Source organism: Phoenix dactylifera, unplaced genomic scaffold (genome assembly GCF_009389715.1).
Source record: "Phoenix dactylifera cultivar Barhee BC4 unplaced genomic scaffold, palm_55x_up_171113_PBpolish2nd_filt_p 000100F, whole genome shotgun sequence".
In the NCBI taxonomy this organism is placed as follows: domain Eukaryota; kingdom Viridiplantae; phylum Streptophyta; class Magnoliopsida; order Arecales; family Arecaceae; genus Phoenix; species Phoenix dactylifera.
In genome coordinates this window covers 269,792-292,595 of record NW_024067682.1, presented here as the reverse complement: position 1 = coordinate 292,595, position 22,804 = coordinate 269,792, and the positions used below count along the sequence as shown (strand labels likewise).

Genomic DNA, 22,804 nt, shown 5'->3' with positions numbered 1-22,804 from the left:
CATCATGGATGCAACTCAAATTGCTTGGTTAGTCTCATCCTATCTAACTTCTCTTCAAATGGTTGCAGTAAATGAACCAAAAGAGGTGTTTGAAGTATCAAAGTGGTAAAAAAAGATGAAATAAGTGATGTAAATGAAGAAAGCGATAATCAGAAGCAACAGAAGATTGGCGATGAAGATTAAGAGAGCATATATGAACGAAAACTACTGATGTGGAAATAAGTGTCTCTCTTCTTAATTTCATTCTTCCTAGATCACCTTTCATCTGGAATGCTTAGTCAATTGTGAAAGCCCTTTTCACACCTATGAACCACAAAAAGTTACAGCCTTACTGCTGCCTTAAAAGTTATTCTTCAAGTATGTCATGGGTGATCTGACAACTGTCCAGGAGCATATTACCCCTATTCTTTCATAGGTATTCATATTATGCTGAGTCACAATCTCTGAATCAAAATAGTCAAAGTCACTTCTTGTGAGGCTGATGATACCAGAAAGATTTCCTTTGGTTAAATAACAAATCTAGTTTAACACATTTCTTATGACTAAGATGATATTCTGTCCACTGTTTACCGAATTTGACTTTTCTACCTATGGTGATCATTAATGGTAAATGGTGAAATCTACCTTCACTATTCCAAACCAAAGTTTAGTGCTCTTCAGTACAAAATTTTCTGTCTAATATTGGGGCATAGTCTTTCACTTGAATGTCTTTGTCATCATATGCTCCTTGTTTCAGGTAACAGTGATGCAGCGGGCCAATCTTCAGCAGAGCCCATGCTAAAGAAAATTTTAGATTTACCCATGGTTCTCAAATATGTCCCACACCGGCACAGCACAGTGGAGGAAGGATGTATCAAGAGGAAGGAAGCAGAAATATATATTCAAGAATACAGAGTCTCGTCGCTTTACAAAACTGATGAGAATGTGTGCAAACAAACTGGGTACTGAGTCTACACTCGAATTCTTTGGTAAACTGGGGAGAGAAACAGGTATCAAGGAATGCAATGCCTTAATAAAACTTTGCATAGGCAGGGCAAGATATAGTGCTGATGAAGATGATTCATTGGTCCAAATTCATAGGGCCTATCAACTCTTTTTGTCCATGAGAGAAAGGGGCTTTCAAATTGATGAAGAAAGTTATGCTCCATTTCTTATGTATTTGGTTGATATGAAAATGGCACAAGAATTCCAACATTTCAGTAAATTCTTTAAAGATGAGAATCCAGGATCCTGCTCCAGAATAGGTTTCTACGAGATGTTGCTTTGGATTAGAGTTGGTGATGAAGATAAAATCGGGAACTATGCTGTTCTCTTCGAGTTGGTAGCAATGAAGAAAACTGCAGCTTAGCAGGTACAATACTTTGGCATTGTTTAGCAGTTTTTACTTTATTTTTTCTGTTTTGCTTTCATTTAATTGTTGTTCTCATTCTCTTTCATTTATCTGATAGGCTTAAAATAGACATCGTGTCGATAAAAAATGTCTTTTTTTCTCTTATTTGCTTTTTTAACTTGATATTCTGCCAAAATGCAAGCTTCAGATTTTTCTTTTTGATTATTCATGTTTTGTCTGTCTTTTTTTTTACCTAATAACCTGAACCTTTATGCTGGATCTCTTACATATGGATTTGCTATGTGGATCAGATTATGACTTATCTTTGATTTCATTTCATTCTAATCTCTATCTGAGCTTTTCGCTAAATGAGGCTGCTTTAAGCTTCATCTTAACCTGTTTACCCAATTTAAAATTATCAACTCACCCTGTTTCAGTTTGTGTTTAGTGTATCTACTTCTTGTATCATTACAGCTGCATGATTCAAGTGCAACTATAGATGTAAATGTCTGCTGACCTAAGACTTGCTTTACAGAATATTAATATGAAACAGTAAAATAGATGGTTTATTTAAGAAAGGTTGCAAGCATGAGGAGGTAGGTTTTCGGGCCCTTGCTATAAATTCAGTTACTAATCTGAACAGTTGTAGACATCAAATTTAGGTGGTTGGGTGAAAGTATTGGTCCTTAGTCTCTTGAAGTAGATTCTTTGTGAGATAGTGATAAGAGAATAAATGGTCTATTGGTTTTTGCAGTCTCTTAATTAGCTGTCATAGAACTGTGGGTACATGGTCCGATGAATCGGCCCGTACCGGCCGGTTCGGACTGGTCTGGCTTGTAACCGGTACGCTAGAGCAGTAGAAATCGTACGGGCTGAACCCAGCCGGAGTCGGGGAAGATGAAGAGGAGAGAGAGAGAGAGCGGGGAAAAGAGGAGGGAGGAGAGGTCTCCGCCGCCTGTGGGGGGGCGGCGGAGCCCACGGGGTGCGCCGGAGGCTGGGGCTGCGGCTGCGTCTGCGTCCCCCTGTTTCTTTCGAAACAGGGGACGCAGCCGCGGAAAAAAGGGATTTGTAAGTGAAGTCGCAACCGATTTGCCGACTTTACTTAAAAATCCAAATTTAAAAACCGCGGCCACGTCCCCTATTTCAAAAGAAATAGGGACGCGGTCGCAGTCGCGAGCTTTGCCGCGCCCCCTCGCGGGCTCCGGCCCCCCTCCCCGCGCGGCCCTCTGCGGGCGGCCTCTCCTCTTCTCCCTCTCTCCCTCCCCCGCTCGCTCTCTTGTTCTCCTTGTTCTTCCCCCGGCTCCGGCAGGGAAGAGTGGTCCAGTTCGGTACCGGGTTTAAATTGGTCCGAACCGGAACCGCGCCGGTCCCGGTATACGACCGGTATGCCTACCGGTACCGGTACGACGAACCTTGTGTGGGTAACTACCATAAAAAATGATATATTAGTTTTATGGAGCCAGGAAGTTCCATATATATTACTTGCATTTACTTTAGTAGATTGCTTCACGTAACTGTTGCTATAGCCTGGCTTACCTCTTGTGTACATCTAGTTACTAAGCCTTCTCCAAAATTTTGTAATGATGAAGAACCAGCTGACACTGAATTGATTGAGATTGTTTTTTCATGTGTGACAACGGCCAGGGCGAAAACAAGGGAAACACCCACTTTGGGTCTCTAAAAAATAGTATTAGGAGACTTGGGAGTTGGGATGGTGCAGTAGAGTAATAATGTGTTGATTGTGCATGAAACATCCAATTACAAACATCTACAGAAATATATTGGCAAGTATGACCTGGGTATGAGATGTGGAATAGGAAATACTGAATGTTTTCATTTCATCAATTTTCAAATCCAGTGACTTTGTAATTAATTCTTAACTAGTTTGTAGCATAATTGCATGTGGTGTAATAAGTAGAAGATATGGCATCTGTATCTGTATTCCTGATCATTTCTTTGGTCCTTTACTTATAGCTTGTTATATGTAAGTGTAGTATGTATTTACAAAATTATACATTGTTCCACATAGCTATTCCTTTTGATATGCACTTAAAATTTATTGCCAATCTTGTAAACTGCCATTATATTATTTTTAGTCTTATTGGATAAGTCACATGCTACATTGTTTGACAGAGAGCTACTTGTTGGCATTTTGTGAAAGTGATCGGAAAGAGGAGCTCCTGCAACTGTTAGAAGTGTTAGATATCAGGAAGATTTCATCTTTTAATCATGTGGCTTGTATATTTAAGTCCTTAGGGAGGTTGCAGTTGCGGAAGTTTGCCAAAAAAGTTCATTTTGGAACTGAAGACAGCAGGTATAACAAGTGTGTGTTTCTATATACACAGGCACTCTCTTTTTAATATTATTGTGCAACTGTCTGTTGACTCTGTTCTGTAGTAGTCATTGATATTTTGGAAGAAGATTGGGTGGTATTTTGTATAGTGATTATTCCGTTAGGATCTTTTATGGTACTACATTTGTATGCATGCTGTCGTTTTACTATTTTAGATCTTCCTTTAGTGGGATCATGATTGATATTAGCAATCTATTTTTCGAGCTTTTGCCAAAGTTGCTCCATACGAATGCTTTAACTGTTGTTTTTTAGTCTTCTCGTAATCTGCAAGCTGAATATTCAGTGTGCATCCACATGAGGAGTAGCCCTGTATGCTCCTATCTAGCAAGCTCATCTACCAAGATCTTTGCTTGAGTAAGTATTCAAGAGGTTACAATCCCAAAGTACAAGCGCAAACCATCACTTGGGGCCATCTTGCTATTCCTCATGCCTTTGATCTGAGTTGGATCCATTCCTTTGTTTTCAAATCACCATTAACAATATTGGCTCTTCTATGATCTAATTCCTTGCCTTCCTAAGTACGAACCCAAGGGCCTTGATTTTGCCTCATACACGAGTGAATCACTTTATCTGATGTAAAATCACTTTTGTTTTTATTTATATAATTTTCTTCTTTGCCTTCAAAAATTTTCAGAAAAGTTTGATGGTATCCTGCTTCATAGGGCCAAAGTTAGTGGAAAAAGGAAAAAAATCGCCGCCATTATGCTTTAAACGAGTGGAACTAAATATAGATGGTCCTGGTTCTCTGCAACATAACCAACAAAATTACAACCTTCAGAATACTTGTACCTGCTCTTGTCAGTTATTCTAAATTAAAATGCTTTCATGGTTTGCTTGCACATAAAATCTATAGTTTTTAGTGAACAGTAATTTTCCCAAACCATCTTATGAAGAAGTGAAATTGTCAGATGCTTCCTGAATTCATTTTCTATCATCTTTCCTCTTAAAAAACATTATTTAAATGATTAATCTGGTTTTGTTGTCACTTCATGCAAACTGTTGATGCCTGAGATCTTAAATTCTTGTGCTCTCGTATAATCAAACCCCCTGAAGTTTGGAAAGAGGAAGCATAGTAGGTGCTTGATAGATCAGTAGTCCTTGCAGAGGAAGGCATAAACTTTCCATCCTTTGCTAAATGCATAGAGGTATTATGAGTTTTATATGTCTTTCTAGATGCCAGACATTATATATGTGACATCATAGATATCTTGTTCTCAGATCCATTGATATTGATTCATGTTAGCACTGTCTCAAGGAGGTTTTGAAGCTCCCTGCAAGTCTGTGTGCCCTTTAGTTTAGAGTGGAAGATGGATATTTTATAGGCAATCTCATTGGTTTTGTGAGCAGAAAGTGGGAAATTTAGAATTTCTTTCTATTTACGTTGAATGCCATGCATTTCGTTGCTGTTTGGCTGTGGAATGATAAGTGGCGGAATAAGGAATAGCTATCTGGGTACGGTAGATGATACAGGACTTATTCCATGGGATACAGAATTTATGATGTTTGGTTGAAGGAATAGGTATGAAGGGATGTTCTGTCTTGAGGTTGTTTGGTTGGCGGAAGAAGTTAAGTGGGTAGGTAGAATTTTATATGCTCTAGAGTCTAGACAAAATTGCCCCTTATGAACATTTAAAAATGGCTAAGCATAGAAATTCTCTCATGGAAACATGAACAATCAGCATACCCATTGTGCCCTGCTTACCTGCCATCCAAATCACCAACATCCACATGCTACCCCCGACCTGAAGTAGTTGTAGTTCTTTTTAAATTTTTAGTGAATACAAAACTGTCATTCCAATTTTGTGAAAATTTCTTATGACTACGTGCATTGTCTTGATTGCCACACCCTTACACCACTTCACCCTCCCTCCTCTTTTCACCCCCTACCTTGCCCCTAGGCTTGATTAATGCTATGTAATTTTTTACTTGTCTCCAAAATTGCTCTTCTCCCAAGTCCAACTATTGTAAAATTGCTAGGCATGCAGGATCAACATCATCATGTGGTGCAAAGATGGATATGTCGTCTTCCCATCCCCTCCCCATTGCTCTGCTACTAGCCTTGGGCAAATTAATTTATTTATACGTGCATACAATGTCATCATTGTTGCTATAGACATTTGAATATATATGATGTTGACATCATTTGTACTAACCAAATAATATTAACAAACATAATTGCAAAGAGTACAAGGAGAGATTCCACTGTCCGAATTTGTGGTGTGAATCTAATAGACATGGTATATAGTACTATCCCTATAAAAGGTTCATCTACAAGTGACCAATACATATCCAGTACTACATAAACCAAATATTGTCCAAGAACCCAAGAAAGGAGAAGGATCATGCGTAGTAGGAGGATGTAGGCCATAAAATAACAATGTGATGAGTAACTGGAGGGACAACGGCATGTAGGTCATAATGATTTGTAGGATGCGATGTTTGAAGGCTCCTTCACATATGCAAATGCTGTGCTGGCCATAAGCTCACGGTTGCCTCCTTAAGTGTCGGGAACTTCTCATACAAAGCATGTGAGTGGCTGGTAACGTGTCTTTGACACTTAGGCAATATCTCATATATGCATGGAACTCGAGTAATAAAGACCATATAGTATTCTTTATGCTCTATAGTGGGCTTGTTTAGACCTTGCCATAAATGATGTAAGTAATTGTTCAATGACTAAAGAAAAGAATAATATGGAAAAGTAAAAGAATACATGGTGTTTGGGCAGCAAATTTACATATTGTCTCAGTTTGTGGACCTTCCACAAGTCTTTGGTTATTTTCTCTTGCAATGCCAAGCTGCCAACTAAGGTTCATTGAACTGATACTCTGACCCATACTGGTTGGCTACTAGCATGTATGGTATGGATTTATATTGTGCTATGCCAGAGCATACCTAAATTGGGAGAGGGAGGGGAGAAGGAGATAGAGGAAGAGAGACAGGGAGGGAGAGGGAGAAGGGGGAGAGGAAGAAGGAGAGGGAAGGGGGGGAGGAGGGATTGATCAATTGATTGAGAGAGATCGATCTTATGAGCCCTACCTTCCTGGCCTCCGACGTTGCGGTTCATTGCCTCAAAGACCCTAGATAGGTGGCGGTGATGAAGAGGTCGATGCCGGCGCCACGCAGATCCTGTGCATCCCTAGCATCGTCTGTCTCGGACGATGCTCAATAGTCGAGATTGTGGCTTGGGATCGCGGGTCTAGTGGAGGTCGTGGATGATGAAGAACTTGTCAGAGGGGAGGAGGGTGCAATGGCGAGCCTCTTTCTTTCTCTCTTCCCCTTTCTTCCTTCTTCGCTGGGTGGAGCCGTTGCCGGAGAAGGTAGCGGAGAGAGAGAAAGATATCGATAGACGATCGAAGATCAGGACCATTGGGGGTGGGGTGGGGGTTTATTAAGGGTTGAACCATCCCGTCGCCTGAATCATTTCGATTCTTGATGGGTTTGGTATAGCTGAAACATCTGATTCGGGATGGTTTGGCTAACCTTGACGCCAACCCTCTCTTCTGCTTGTCCATACCTATGAGCATGAGGTCATTTTCAATATTTCCATCATCATCCCCAAGGAGTGGCATGTTGAACCTCATATTAAAGTGCCCGTCATTGCCTTAGTGTTGTCGAATCAAGGACTATAGAGGGTGCTTCGGGCGTAACATATTGAACCAGTGTGGCATCGTGGGGTCGGTTTGCCTTGTTTGGTATGGGAACTAGTTTGTACCAATCCGCACCGAGCGAAATTGCCCGGTTCTACTTTGTACCGACTTGTACCACCTGAAATCGGGTGGTACTATGATAAAAAGTTAGGCAAAAAAGTGATGGGCTTTGCTTGTTTGGTACGAGAATTGGTTTATACCTGTCTGCAGTAAGTAGAATTATCCGATCCTTTGTACCAACCTGTACCGCTTAGTTTCAAGTTGTGGTACCATGATATTAAGTGAGGCAAAATGGCTTGGGAGTTGTTTCGCTCTCTTACCACCACTACCTTTTCCCACTTAGTAATGGACAGTGCTACCAGTTTTGCGTGGTGTTTGTCCCACGTCCAGCCTCTCTATACACAAGCTTGTGATACATGTGAAACTTATTGGTCATCATATTATCAATGCATCAGTTGGGTTCGGCTGTAAGGTGTGCTGATTCCTCATTAAAGGACTTGACCACATGTACCGAGATCTTCCTACTCCAACGGCTGATGAGAGGGTGTTCCTAATATGTACTATATGGATAGTAGTCGCACAAGGACATCATCCTTTCTATGGCTCCACATGACTGCATGTGGAATTAATGTACCATTGTCAATGCTATAGACATAACATGCTAAAATGTAAGGGTTAACAGATAAGAACTGCAATGGTAATAGGTCATCCTTATGATATGCAAGTGACAAGCTATAAGTCTGGGCAAAAGGATTACATGCTGTCAGGAGGTTTGTGCAAGATAATATTTATTCTATAATAAACGGAAGGATTACATGCTATCAGGAGGTTTTGTGCAAGCTAATATTTGTTGTATAATAAACAATCTTGAACCAAGTCATCTATCAAATCGGTCTATCTGATTAAGCTAGCATGACAGATCCATATATGCTTTCTGTATCAGTACAGACATAATCATCGAATGGGAAAATATCTGTTAGGAATGCAAGAAAAGTTTGGAAGTTTTGAGAACAGCATCATAAATGATATTTCATTTGCTTATACATTTTACATGGAGATCAAAGTTAACATGCATACAGATCTCTTGAATTTTAGTGAGACATCTAGTATGCAACGTGAAACTTGGAGTGATAACATGCAGTTCTCATTAATCACAAAACAATATTTAATTACAAAAACAACCATATCATAGGACACAAAATTGAGGTTGCATGGTCAAAACTTACGTATTATATTTTACATGTACAATGCTATGCTCTCCCAAAGATCTGAAGGTGATCATACACCAACAGTAGATTGAGGATGAGATAGATCTTTGATCAAAGAGGGTAGGTAAATAGCTAATTGACTACGGTGAAGAATGATAGTTGAAGTCAGCTGGAAGAACAGAGGCAACAAGCAACTGATGAGCGGCCATCAATGGTACAAGTATCCATTAATGGATAATATACAGAAAGAAATACAAGCAAAGTAAGAGAATTAAATAGAATAGTAGCATCGAGGATAGATAAGCAGGAAGCAATTTCTTTGCAGTGTTGAATCTTACAAGGTCTAACAACCATTGCATGTGCACCAGGATAAGGTTACCAAGTGCTAAAACTAGGTTTGCTACAAGCAAGAAAACATGAAGCTAGAATGATTTGTTGAGCAAAGGAGAGAATGATCCCAATAATAGCAAGCAGACAAATCAAAAGATGACATCAAAATAATCCAAGATGCACCTAAACTACCCTAACCAACATGTACATGAGTGTCCAGAGTTCAGACAATAAGTGAAACCAATCGAAGTGAAGAAATGGTGAATGTAGTCTATCATCAAGATTGTGGGAATTCAGATTGGTATTGTTAATTCAGAAGTCAATAAGAGGATTATGCCTGTAAAACTGTGAAGTGGACACAGCTAAATCAGGAGGCATGCTGTTATTGAAGTGTGAATTATAGACAAGACCCAAGAAGCCATAGAATAAACAAAACCAATCCCTTCCAATAAAGTGGTTCTCTGTCTTATCCTCGACTAGCCACTGATATATCAAACTTTTCTTAAAGTTGCACATGTTAAATTGTAAGAACTATCAACCACAAAACAATCCTCATACAAGTGGAACAGAACAAAAAAAAAAAACTCAATATTAGATGTCCATTATTCACAACAAATCACAGACCTCAACTAGGCTTTACTACACATGACACTCTTTTAGAAACAGTAAACAATGTCAAGTCTAATAGGAGACACAATCATAGTATAGTGCAGCGAATACCATAGAATATTCCCAGAAAACATAGAAATCCACTCAGAAAATATTCAAAATTTACCTACACACCAACATGTTTGAAATTTAAGCACCATAACCAAGATTTATGTCATGCTAACAGTCTAACATTTTGGGAACAGCTCATTAGCTCTAAGAACTCGATTAGAATCAAAATTCTCAATAAAAATTAAGATATAGATCACGACACTCGAAAATAAGGAAGATGATGCAGTTGTGTTCTTAATGGAGAAGAGCAAAGAGATGGCAATTGCTGATGAGGGAGGTGTTTGAGATAGAAACAAGATGCTGTTATGGGAAAGGAAGCGTGGGATGCCGGAGAGGTGGAAGAGCCGAAGCAGAGGATGCTTGGGAAGTGCTGCTCCCAGGCATGAAATGACACCGGAAAAGAGGGAGATGAGTGGACGCCAATAATGGAGGTGCTAGATAGAGGATGCTTGGAGAAAGCCAGTAGCATGTGGCCACAATTTTGGATATTCTACTCTCCCTCCTGGTAGCAGCTTATGGTGCTTCGAGTCATGGAGATTGGGAGGAGAGGAAAGCAAAGGGAAAGGCGAAGCTGTACAAGGCTTTTTTCCACTGGGATTAAAATGGTATATGGGCGGAACAAAATTTTTGCCCAATTCCATGGTATAAAGCTATCCAAGGGAAGTGGCAGAATAGCTTTATACTGTGGGGTGACGGGATATCCTATTACATGGGATAAACCAATTCTCCGACTACCAAAATGGTGTTTGACTGAATAAGGGGAAATAGGGGATTCCCGCATTATCCTGGAACAAACAATCATGTTGTTAATCCAAAGATAATCAGCATATTGCATGTTAAGGCTGCATGGAAAGACATATGAACTCATAGATACACTTGAATTGCATGATGCTTTTGGAATAGAGGATTAATGTTTTGAAGCATTTGATCAATGAACCAAGGATGCACAACATATCATCTTAGCACATATGTTAGCATAGGCAAGCATATGTTTAACAGCAGGTAACATTATCTTTAATTTTTCTGATATTGACCATGTAGCTAATAGTCTTGATTACTACATGCACGATGCTTGTTGGTCTGCTTGTTGAAATCAAACTCTTAATGATAGTTTAAAACTCTTTCAGACTGTTTAAGTAGTTGTCTGTTATTTACTTTTTCCTTTTTCCAGGCAGCTCTTGAAATGCCCTTGCATTTCATAAGTGATATGATTGCTTTGATTATTCCAGGGGCTGGAGAAGAGAATATCTCATCATTCATTTACAATTATGCTACTAGCATACCAAATTTAGTGGTGAGGCACTTCTCATGATGAATGATGGTAATTCTCATGCTTCTTCAATTGGAATGCTGGTGTAACTATGATCCTTGTTGGAAGCATCAATGCTTGCATAATGCCACATAAATATGTCTATATATGTTGCCGCATTAAAAAGTTTCTGTTGCCAAAGAGACATGCAATAATAAACAGTACTAATCAGCTCATGGAGTCTGGGAACATCTGATCATTGGGTAACTCTAGTGCAAAATTTTAATGATAATAGAAAGAATATATTCGCATAATGTTGAATTATGCTCAAAGGCAAGCACTGACAGATATTTGAAGAAATGTAAATATAATTTACTAAAATATTATCCTGTAAGTGATGAAATTATTGTTAATTATTAAGGGTAGGCCCTCCTTACCTGTGAGGCTGTGACCAAGCCTCATTTAGAAATGTGGCTCTAGTGGAGGTTACTTTGGGATTGGGAGCATGCAAATAGTTTGCAATGGCTACTGTTCAAATGCTTCTTTCTCCATGCAAATTAGGAGATTAACATGATACAGTTTAATTTCTATTTGTAAAGATGCCCTTCTTCAATCAGTCACTTCTGTTCCCATCATAAATTTCATGAGGACATCAGTGCATATAAGCTAAGTTAGGATAAGATGAGAAGTTACTGGACATTTAATGAATATGGCAAGACTCATGGCCTGTAGAAGCAAACCAAAACCTAGAACTAACAGTAGGTCTAAGCTAAATGTACATGGGTATGATGTAGGACAAAACAATGTGAATGGCATGCGGGCTCTGTGTGAATTGGATGACAGTTTACTTGAAGAGGAGACTCGGTTGGCTCATGCCATGTATTGGTGGCTCTCTTCAACATGCATATGTAGGTCTAGTTTGCTCTTAAACATATTACATGTCAAGAATTTTGACCTAAGTCCCCTTGATATCTTCCTTTACCCTGTGAATAAGGACAAAGAAAAAAAGAGGTCATTAAAATAATAATCTACTTCAACAAAAGTTATAACTGATGGCTTGGGAATATGATGAGAAAGATTCAAGCAAGTATGTTCACTGTACCAGTATTGGTACCATACCGGTACGCTACAATATGGTATGACCATTATTGTATGTTATGCACATGGTACCAATATAACATTTTTTTTCATGCCCAGTATGGTATAGCTTGAAATCAGGCGTCACAGGTCAGTATAGTATGGAACCGAGCGGCACGGGATGGTTCTTCCCAATTTGAATCAATTTGGATTGGTTTTGCTCATATATGGAACCGGATCTCAACATCGTACTAGTACTTTATTCGTATGGTATGGTACTGGTGCTGGCGGTAAGGGTCATACAATAGACCTGGATTGTGCCCATGTTGGTCAAAAGTCAACCTGGTAGTCGTTCACCATACTATTGTGAAGCTTGACATATGACATGCATGGATGTTGAAACATAAATAAGCGTGCCAAAAGATATAGCATTGGAACACAATATATTCAAGAAAGATGCTCTTTTTGCACTTTGGTTATCTTTAAATGTGTCTATTGGAGATTGGTAATGTTTTTACCAATCCAAACAAGTCTGGCATCAAAGCAATATGAAAGACATATTGATTAGTTTCCATGGATGTGGTTGTGAAATTCAAATTCAAACTTGTATCCACATCTGATTCAACAAGAGGAACTGAAGGAGTTAACTAAACATGTAGGAAAAATATAAAATATTTCATTTAAGTTGTATATTTAAAAAATGTTACTCGCTAAAGTCTTTTGATATATTTGTCATCTGATTTTCCAAATATATGGAATATGGCATCTCATGAATTTATTTTAATATGCAATACCTTACCGATTTTAAAAACCTATATCCTCAACCAATTTTTGGAAAGATAATGCTCCTTTCTATTGTCATTGTGTTGGGCCGGACTATTTTATGGGAAAATCAAATTCTCCACTAGTCTAAAAGCTGCAATGGAAGAGTATCACAACCATCTAAGTTTTGATGCAATGGTTGAAGTTTAGGTAATGGACTTGTATTGGTACCCAGTCGCTACTATTCGGTGGTGTATGGCCCATTATGGTATAGAAGTATATATATCGACACATCGATCGGTAATGCTTAGTGGTGTTAGGCATAGCAAATTGAGATGCACGCCATGTGTCTGTATTGACATGGTTACCGAAGGAGTATCGCTTAGTACCCACTGATGAATCAAATACCACACTAATATGATCAATGACACACCAACAAGGTCCGCCAGTACCCGGGTGGGCACCGAGGTGGACCGAACCCGTACCATTGGGTTTGGTTTCGAGTTCACGCATGCCAAAAGGTTCCAAAAAAAAATTTGGAACTGGTACGTGGGCCGGTACCCGATTTTTTAACATCGAATCGGACTGGTCTGAGCCGGTATCCGGTTCGGTACGAGCTGAACCGGCCGGTACGGGGCCGGTCAACATCTCTTGCACCACCAATATGATCAATACACACCAATACTTCAATCTTGGAGTTTGGGTCTGGATGATGTATTGACCTGCCCGATACATCTCGAAGATGAATTATTTGAGCTGGACCATGAGTGTCCAAGTAATGTAGAGGCTAAACTGCTGATAACAAATGTCTAGTAATATCTGCTACACTAACTAGGGAAGTAAGTAATGAATACCGACAATTAGCTAACACTAAATTAGTTCAACTGAAGTAACAAAAAGCTCAAATTTGGAAGGTAAAAACTATAAATTTTTTTTATTTGCTTATAGGTATAAGGATAGAACTTGAGGAAATACCCTCATACATTTTGACATAGTCAAGTGATACGTTTAGATTTTTGGCTTTTTGTTCTACACATCCTGAAATATATGAACTTCATAAAAATGCTAGTTATATTATTAAACCAAAAACCATATTTTAAACTCATTCTTAGCATCTTAGTTGCCACAATTACCTCCCATTTTCTTGAAGCTTGACTATCATTTTTTTTGGAGTCAATTAAACCAAAACCATATTTTAAACTCATTCTTAGTATCTTCTAGTTTCCATAATACTTCCCATTTTCTTGAAGCTGTATAAATCATTTCTTTTTGAAAATTGACTCAAAGCATTTTGGTTTTAATCGAACATGTATCTTAGAAGCTTTCACATTTGATTGAATAAATAACTGCTTGATTTTCTTTTACTCTGATCAAGTTATGTAGTTTGAGCTCATACAATTCCATAAAGTTTAGTTTAGATAGTCTAAATGGTTAGGGTGGAAGCCAACAATTGATTCACTAGGGCTGGAATCGGGCCGGGCTACACCCCTTGCTTGAGCTCAACCTTGATTTTTTTGGTGCTTCTGGTTTTTTCCCAAATCCCCGATCCAAAGCCTAAGCCTCGGTCTAGCCCCAAGGTACTAAATCGGGTCTGACTTGCCCGTGTCGGCCGAAAGACCGGGCCTTTGCCTGAATTGGCCGAATTGATCCGAAATCTTAGCTCAATTGGTCCGATTTGCTCAACCAACCCAAAAAAAGACCAGATAGAAGATAGTAATATGGGGGGCGGGGTATCGGGGGTCTTTGAAGGCGGAGGGTTCCAGTCGGCGAGGGCATCGGGGCTCCCGTTGAGCAGGCGAGACCCCTGTTGGTCGCCGGGCCGGCGAGGAACCTCGATCCACTGCGCTTTTCTTGTTTGGCTAACTCTTTTCTTTCAGGTGCCATGGACCGAAAAGGGAAAGCGCCGATGAAGAAGACGACGGAGGGAGCGGCGAGAGGACCGGGTAAGCCTACTGAAACTGGGCGCGGTGCTTGGTCGCGGTCGGGGCCGTAGGTCACTCAGTGGCCCACGGCCGCGGAAGTCGAGCGGCTGAGCCGTCGCTTTCCGGACGTGCCTCGCGGCCTACCGGAGGAGCCGATCGCGGCGGCCTGGCTGAAGTGGGAAGGGGCGAGCGTTGGTGGCTCGCAGTTTTGGCCCGGCCGCATCCCCGGCGGAGTGGGCTGGCCAAAGATGTGGCCACCCGGGCAAAGCTGAAGGACGTGGTGGCCGTCCTGACCGCGGACGACTACCTCGCCCTCCCGGTTCCGGTCGACGGAGGACCCGGGACCGGTGCCCCTGAGTGAGGGCCCGTGGGTGGTGGCGGGGCAGCTCCTCGCCATGAGCCATGGGTCCCGAATTTGAGCCCGAGATGCGGCGGTGAAGACGGCGTTGGTGTGGCTCCGCCTGCCCCGTCTACCGCCGGAGTATTGGTCGACCCTCGACCATCTCCATATTGCTGCTCGGCGGGACGGCCGATCGCGGTGGACCGGCGTCACCGAGCAACAGGGGGCGATGGATTTTGCCCCGGGTAAAAGTGGCGGTTGACACAGACGGTGCCCCTGTTACCGGAGGTCTTGATCCAAGGAATGACGAAAGTGCGTTGGCAGCCTTTCGTCTTCGAAAACTTGCCGGCGGTCTGCCCCCGGTTGTGGGCGAATGGGTCACGGCGCAGCCGCCTGTCGTCATCCGGCGACTGGCCGAGCTGCGGGGGGCTCCCCCTCGGGGGCGGCGGACCCGGTGGACCGGAAAAGGGTATGATCAACCTCCTCCAGCCACTGAGGAGCGAGAACCAAGGGCCGGTCTATGGCCCTTGGATGGTGGCTACTCCGGAGGCGAGTCCCACGAGAGGACCGCCCGCTCAGGGCTGGGGGAGACGATCGGCTTCCGACAAGGGGCTCGGGTCGTCCTCGGACCCAGCCGCCTACCTCCGGTGGTTGGTCAGACCTCGCCGGCGTCCCCGGCAGACACCGACGGTTGGCAAAAGCCAACGAAGGTCGCGCGCCGCCGGTCGCCGTTGGCCCGGTGGTGGTGACCTTTTGGTTCCGGCCCCCCTTGTCCGGCCAGGTCCGGGTTGCCATGGTTGGCGACCCAGTACCCGACTTGATCGAGCGGGCCGGATGATTGCGGGCGCGCTCGTGAACGGGGCGCGAAGGCCTCAGTTGTGCAGGGCCCCGGCAGGCCCATCTCGCATTGGGGCCGCAAGCCCTGATGCTTCCGGGCCATGGGCCAGGCCCGCAGGCTTGTGCACCCCAGGCCCAGGCTGGTGGGTGGGTCACAGGACAGGGTGATGTGCAGTTCGTGCGCCCAGCTAGCCTCTGGCCCAGGGGACAGGCTCGAGCCGGCTCCTCTGGCCCAGGATGAGCTGACCAGGGATGGAGGCCCTATGATAGGCCCTTTCCGGTATAGCCCACCCTGTCAGGAGTTGGCGGCTGGTCTGGGGTTTCCCTCAGGTCAGTGGTCAGGACCCCCCCATGGTGGGTATGCCGAGTGAGACTCGGCTCTGAGATGCTCATGTGGGTCTCGGGAGTGGGCCGGAGGGGTTTTTTTGCTTTGGCCCTCCTGTCCTGACCGCAGGTGTGTCGGAGGGATGCTACCCCAGGTAGGTGCTTGGTGGGGGGCCACCCCTCCCCACACATGGAGGGGAGCATGGCCGCTGCAATGCCACCAGGAGTGGGGATGGACCACTCTACCGCTGCCCAGCGTGTCAGGGCAGTTGTTATGGGGCTCGTAGCCGCACCTGGTCGAGAGGAGCGAGGCTACCTGCGCGCCGAGCCTGAGGATGGTCCCGCGACTTTAGGAGAGGATGAGTCTGAGGCCGACTATGTGGACTGTGATCCATGATGATTCTTTCTTGGAATTGCGGGGGGGCGGCCAAGCCGTCCTTCATGTCTTCGTTCAAACGATTGGTGCAGATCCACTGTCCTGAGATCTGTTTCCTTTGTGAGACCCGATTATCTGGTGAGGGGCTTAGTCGATTGAGGCAGCGTATGGAGAGGGATTGGGAGACCTATGCAGTTGATTCCCAGGGGTTGTCGGGAGGGATTTTGGTTCTGTGGAGGCGGGGGTGTGGCGACGATTGATGTCTTCCACAACTGCTCTCAACAAGTAATCATGGTCATATCAAGACCCGATGCTGCTCCATGGGTACTGTGCGGTGTATACGCGAGCACGGACCACCGGGTTAGGAGAGTCCTTTGGCAGGAGATCACCAACCTGACCGCCCAGGGTATCCCGATGGTAGTGATTGGTGACTTCAACTGTATTCTGAGTGAGGATGAGAAGCGAGGGGGCGCTGCCTTTACGGATCGAGCGGACAGGAGGGAGTTCCGCGACTTTGTGTCGCGGAACGGCCTGGTAGACTTAGGTTTCTCCGGACCACAGTTTACTTGGTGCAATAATCAGTTGGGCAGTGCTAGGGTTTGGGAATGATTAGACAGGGCTTTTGCATCCCCTGATTGGATCCTCCAATTTTCCACTGGCCGGGTCAGCCACCTGCCTCGGATTGCCTCGGACCATTGCCCATTGCTACTCTCCACCTCATCGGGTCTTACGCATCACAGCCCCTTTCGCTTTGAGAAGGTTTGGCTGTCGTACCCCCAGTCTTGGGATATGGTTCGCGACGCGTGGCGGGTCCCGGTGCATGGAGATGCCATGCAACGGGTCTCACGCAAACTTGAGTTGACTAAAAGGCGCCTTCGCCGATGGAACCGTGAGGTTGTGGGTAATATTTTCCGGCGATTGGAGGGCGTAGAGTCCTCGATCGTCGAGTTGCAAAGGAAGACCTAGGGGGTATGCTCCCAGAGGTCGATATGGCTGATCTCCGGGGACTGCTCGCGATTCACCACTCATTGTTACGTCAACATGAGATTTTCTGGCGTCAGAAATCTCGGGTGCAGTGGGTAAGCGAGGGGGATCGTAATACTAGGTTCTTCCATCGGACTACGGTTATACGGAGACGGAGGAGCATGATTCACTCTCTGCGAGATGGGTCCGGACATCGAGTGGAGGGCGAGCCTGCCATCCGTCAGGTCTTACTCGACTTTTTCCGTACTAGATGGACGGAGGATGAGGAGGCCAGTGATGGGGACGCCCTCTGAGGGTGGATGTGAGTATTCGTGACGCTGAGAGTGTATCCTTGATCCGGCCGGTGTCGGCGCTGGAGGTACAGGAGGCAGTCTGGGCCTTGACTCCGGACAAGGCCCCTGGACCTGATGGCTTTCCCCCTTTCTTCTTTCGGCAGTACTGGAGTATTATCCGACCAGCGGTGGTGGAGGCTATTCAGTGCTTCTTTACCCAGGTAGCTATGCCTGTGGGTTGGAAGGCTACCTTCATCACGCTCATACCTAAGCGTCAGAATGCGACCGAGCCCTGTCACTTTCGTCCTATCAGCTTGTGCACAACCTTATACAAGGTTGTGGCAAGAATTATGGTGGGCAGGATGAAGCCCCTCGTACCTGACATCATTAGCCAGGAGCAGGGGGCTTTTGTGGTTGGCAGAAATATTTCTCACAATGTTATGTTGGCCCAGAAAATGATGTGGGATCTTCGGCGAGTTTCGAAGCGGCACAGCCTAATGGCAGTCAAGCTGGATATGGAGCGGGCTTATGACAGGATCAGGTGAAGTTTTCTTCAGCGGGCGTTGGAGGCTTACGGTTTCCCCAGGCAGTGGACTGATTGGGTGATGGGGTGTGTCCGTGGGCCAAAATTTTCTATCTTGGTCAACGACACACCGTCATCTTTCTTTGAGTCCACCTTAGGATTACGACAAGGATGTCCCTTATCCCCTTGTTTATTATCTGTGCTGATATCTTGTCACGGTCTTTGGAGAGGGTGTGCGCTAGCTGGGAGCTGGAGGCCTATATCCCAGCCCCGGGGGCTCGACCTATCTCCCATTTACTTTTTGCTGATGACTGTCTTTTTTTGACCAGGGCACGGACTTCAGACGCTTGGGTTCTCCGCAGGGTGGTGGCAGACTACTGCGCGGCGTTCGGCCAGAGAGTGAATTTGCTTAAGTCTACCATTTCTTTCAGCCCCAGCACGGAGAGCAGAGTCAGACAGGAGATCAGAGTGATACTGCAGATACCAGAGCAGGAGGGGGCGCTCACCTACCTAGGTGTTCCTATTACTGGCCGGAGGCTACGGGTGGCGGAGTGCTCGGGTTTGGTGCAGCGAGTCCAGAGCAGGTTGGAGGGATGGAGGGCGTCCTCCCTATCCATGCTGGGGAGAGTGACACTGGTTAGAGCGGTGCTGGGATCCATACCGGTGTATCTTATGGCCAACATAGTGGTTCCGAAGACGGTTCTGTTGAAGATCGAGCGCCTTCTTCGGAGCTTCTTGTGGGGGTCATACGGTGGAGGTCACGGAGTGCACCTGGTGGCATGGGAGCAGGTGTGCCTTCCTACCGACGAGGGTGGCTTGGGGGTGCAGTCCCTCATAGTGAGGCGCGAGGCGTTCCTTGCTCGGCACGTGGCTCGGTTCTTGTTAGAGCCACATGGCCTCTGGAGTCAGGTGATGGCAGCTAGATATGGTCGGGGGGTTTCAGTGGCGGTGGGGGGGCGTCGAGTCTCCTTCATGTGGCGCGAGATCAGGAGGTACATGCCATCTGTATTGGTGCATACTAGGTGTTCGATTGGAGACGGCCGGAGTATTGATGTGACCGGCGATTCATGGGTGGACTCCCTTCCCCTGAGTTGCTGGCCGATTATGGTTGACACCGAGGCAGTGGAGGGGCTACGGGTGTGTGACCTCCTAGTCCCAGGAGGGGCAGAGTGGGATGAGGCCAGACTCAGGTTGTTGTTTGGGGCACACCTAGCTGCGAGGATTCGGTCCCTTCCGTTACCCGAATGTGGGGGGCCGGACGTCAGGGTGTGGGGCACCTCGAGCCGGGCCAGTGTCAGACTAGGAGATCTCTTCCGCATTATTCAGGCGGAGCACGAGCCGGGGCCGGACTGCACCTGGACTTGGAGGTCGGGACTTCACCCGAGGGTAGCTCTCTTCCTATGGAAGATATGCTGGGACCGCCTTCCGACGAGAGCAGAGCTGAGCAGGCGTGGCTGGGGGGTCCCGGTAGAGTGTGAGAAGTGTGGAGCTGAGGAGTCAGTGGACCATGTGCTCTTCCAGTGTACATGGGCGAGGGCAACATGGTAGTGGACTGGGATCCCGCAGAGAGCGTGGAGTGCGCGACTACAGTTTCTCAGGGTGATACGACAGTGGTTAGCCAGTTCACAGACTCGCGAGTAGGGTATCAGAGCGACTTGCACAGTGTATCAGATTTAATTGGCTAGGAATGCTCGTACTCTTGGCGAGCGCAGGATGTCACCGAGGTTTGTGGCAGAGCTTGCTCGGGCACAGGCCACAGAGATCAAGCCCACCCTATCTACAGACTGACCTTTGACAGCTTGGGACACCTGGGGTTTCCCTCTTGCTTCGGCAGCTCCTCGGATGGTATTTTTCACCTGGGAGCCCCCACCCCGAGCTTCCTCAAGGGTCAACTTCGATGGATCGGTTTTGGATGGCGGCACGCGGGGCGGTGCAGGTTTTGTCAAACGGGACTCGCACGCTAGGGCGGTAGCCGCAGGTGGCTACCAGTTGTTTGATACATCGGTCCCCGGAGCAGAGCTGCGGGCAGCCTGGGCAGGCCTTCGTCATGCACGGATTGTGCTGCAGGCCAGCTCGATTATGTTGGAGGGTGACTCAGCCACTGTCATCGGGTGGATTCAGAGGGGGTTGAGGGGTGAGGGCACAGACCACCCTTTGATCCGCGATATCGTGGTGATGATGAGAGATGGGATGGCCATCCAGGCCAAGCATGTATTCAGGGAGGCCAACGGGGCAGCCGATTGGGTAGCTGCCTACGTGGCCCACCATTCGGGGTATGCCCTTTGGTCGGGGGAGGGGGAGTTGCCATTGGCACTCCGTGAGTTACTGTATTTTGATCTTATTGGGTGTATTCACACACGTACTGTATGAAGCACCTGTTTTAAGCAAAAAAAAAAAGAAGATAGTAATAATGAATTTGGGCTTGAATAAGGCTGGGTTACTAGTCTAGCTTCAGGCCAGAAGTGGAGCTCAGGCTTGGGCTGGTCTAAGCATTTGCTCGAGCATGACCTGGAATTTATTTGAGCACTATTTTTTAGGCCCGAGCCCGACTTTAACAGTCTTGAACTGACCCAAGGCCCGATCCAAAGCCGGCCTAGCATAGGCCATTTCTAGCCCTAGATACAGTGATTTACACGGTTTATCACTTTGTGTCTTTCTAATGATATGTATATACTTTTCTCATAAGAAATGTTACATTTCATTAACTTGAATGCATATATCCGTAATGTACATGTGGAACGAGAAATCATGTTACTATAAGTTCCTTCAACTTATCAGATTTTATGTAGATTCTCTTGTGGGTAGTGTTTGTAACCCTTTACAATATATTGGTCTTGAGTTTTTCATTAGAATGTGAGCTAACCCCTTTTATCACTAGAAAAATCACAATTATTGTGTTGTTCTTCTTTTAAGTAATTTGGTTGAGCATGAGGTCTATGTATTTTCAACAATTTTGCCAATAGCTGTAGCTGCATAATTCTCTCCTCTTCTTATTTGGCTTCTTAGCTTGTCCTTATGGAGCTATTTTGCTTTGAAGGTTGAAGAGACTATATCAGAATTTAATAACTTGCACCAGAAACTTGAAGTGATTCCCTCCACTGCATCATTTGACAAACTCATCACACTTTGTTGCAACTTATCTAAGGTATGCATCTGGTAAATCTCCGAAAAATCATTTTCTGTGTGGCTGCTATATTTTAAATTCAGATACTATGAGAACTTTACGAGGTAGTAAAATTGGAGAATACAGAGGTATTACATTAGGATGAAATCCCTTTTTGTTCCTCAAGATCATAATGACTTCTACGGATGATACATTATCTGAAACTTTTTTTTGTTTTCAGTGATTAGCATTTTCATAATTTTAGAAACAGAGTTACTATGAATGATATACTATTAGGACTTGCCAAAAGAAATCCCAGAAGGCTGTGATCACCTCTCATATATTGAGGAGCATATATATGACTTGTCACTTATGATTAATCTCTCCTCTGAACATCTGTTTCCAATGATAATTACCTTAAGCTCACTATTTTTTTAAATAAGACACGTCCTACAAAACAAAAATGAATATAACTGCAAAAGTATCCATATTGGATGGTGAAGGACAAATAACCTTGAAAAAATTTGAAAAAAAAATTGATAATGGAATATGGGATACAAAAGAGATTTGTGGGAAAGAAGGCTTCCTTTAGGGTATGATAAGCTATGCTCTAAAGATGAATGTACCTACAAAAGGAATTCAAATTTATAGTGAACAACAATTAATCTTGAAGACTTTGAAAGAAACTTCATGATGGAAGTTTAGATACTTAAGGCATTTAAGGAAAAGATGCTTCCTTTTTCGGGAATAACAAAGAACAAGCAAGTGATGTCAAAGTCATTGACAGTTTAACTATATTAACAAGGATGCCAAAAGCAAGAGATGTTAAAATGCAGCTATGATAATATATATATATATGGTAAGTCATATTCATATGAAGGTAGAAAAGGATTCTGTACTTTACTAGGATGTGAGAGAAGAAAACTGTATATGTAGATTAAGTTCAACACACCAAGAATGAGGATAATAGGATATTAGTGAAAGACGAGAAAATTAAAGATGGAATGCTACTTCAAGCAATTATCAAATGAGAACTCTACTGAAGGAGTTCATTAAACAACACAATAAAAGTTTGCAAGTTGTTGCTTCATTCATTTCATGAAAGTCGAAATAGAGATACCTTAGGGAAGGACAATATCTGGTAGAATGAGTTACCTACATCTTTTTATCAGAATACCACCTGTATTCAAGGATTCGAGACTCGAGTATACCATCCTTGAAGCACCCGTACTATGCTGTATCAGCTGGTGATTGGTACAGGGGAATCTCCGGTTTGGTTTTTGTTAATTGGGCCCTAATTGTCCTGTATTGCACTATGTTGAGGCATACCACCTTATATGGTGATGTATCGAGGCATATCAGCCTCATACTGTTCCTGTACCACTTAATACATATTTTTCTTTTTGATTTTTTTCTTATTTGTACGAAGGTGTATTGGCCTTAT

The 22,804-nt window shown here is 44.3% G+C and overlaps 1 protein-coding gene across 1 annotated transcript in view; it reads left to right on the top strand.

Moving 5' to 3' along the window:
- The window catches only part of LOC103715506 (pentatricopeptide repeat-containing protein At4g21880, mitochondrial-like), a 74,551-nt gene that overhangs the window by 4,110 nt on the left and 47,637 nt on the right, over nt 1–22,804 (top strand). The window contains 6 exon segments of the mRNA XM_039116528.1: nt 737–1,292; nt 1,295–1,351; nt 3,464–3,622; nt 7,035–7,069; nt 10,835–10,885; nt 21,295–21,402. Of these exon segments, the coding sequence (XP_038972456.1) occupies nt 815–1,292; nt 1,295–1,351; nt 3,464–3,622; nt 7,035–7,069; nt 10,835–10,885; nt 21,295–21,402 (888 nt within the window). The 5' untranslated portion in view covers nt 737–814.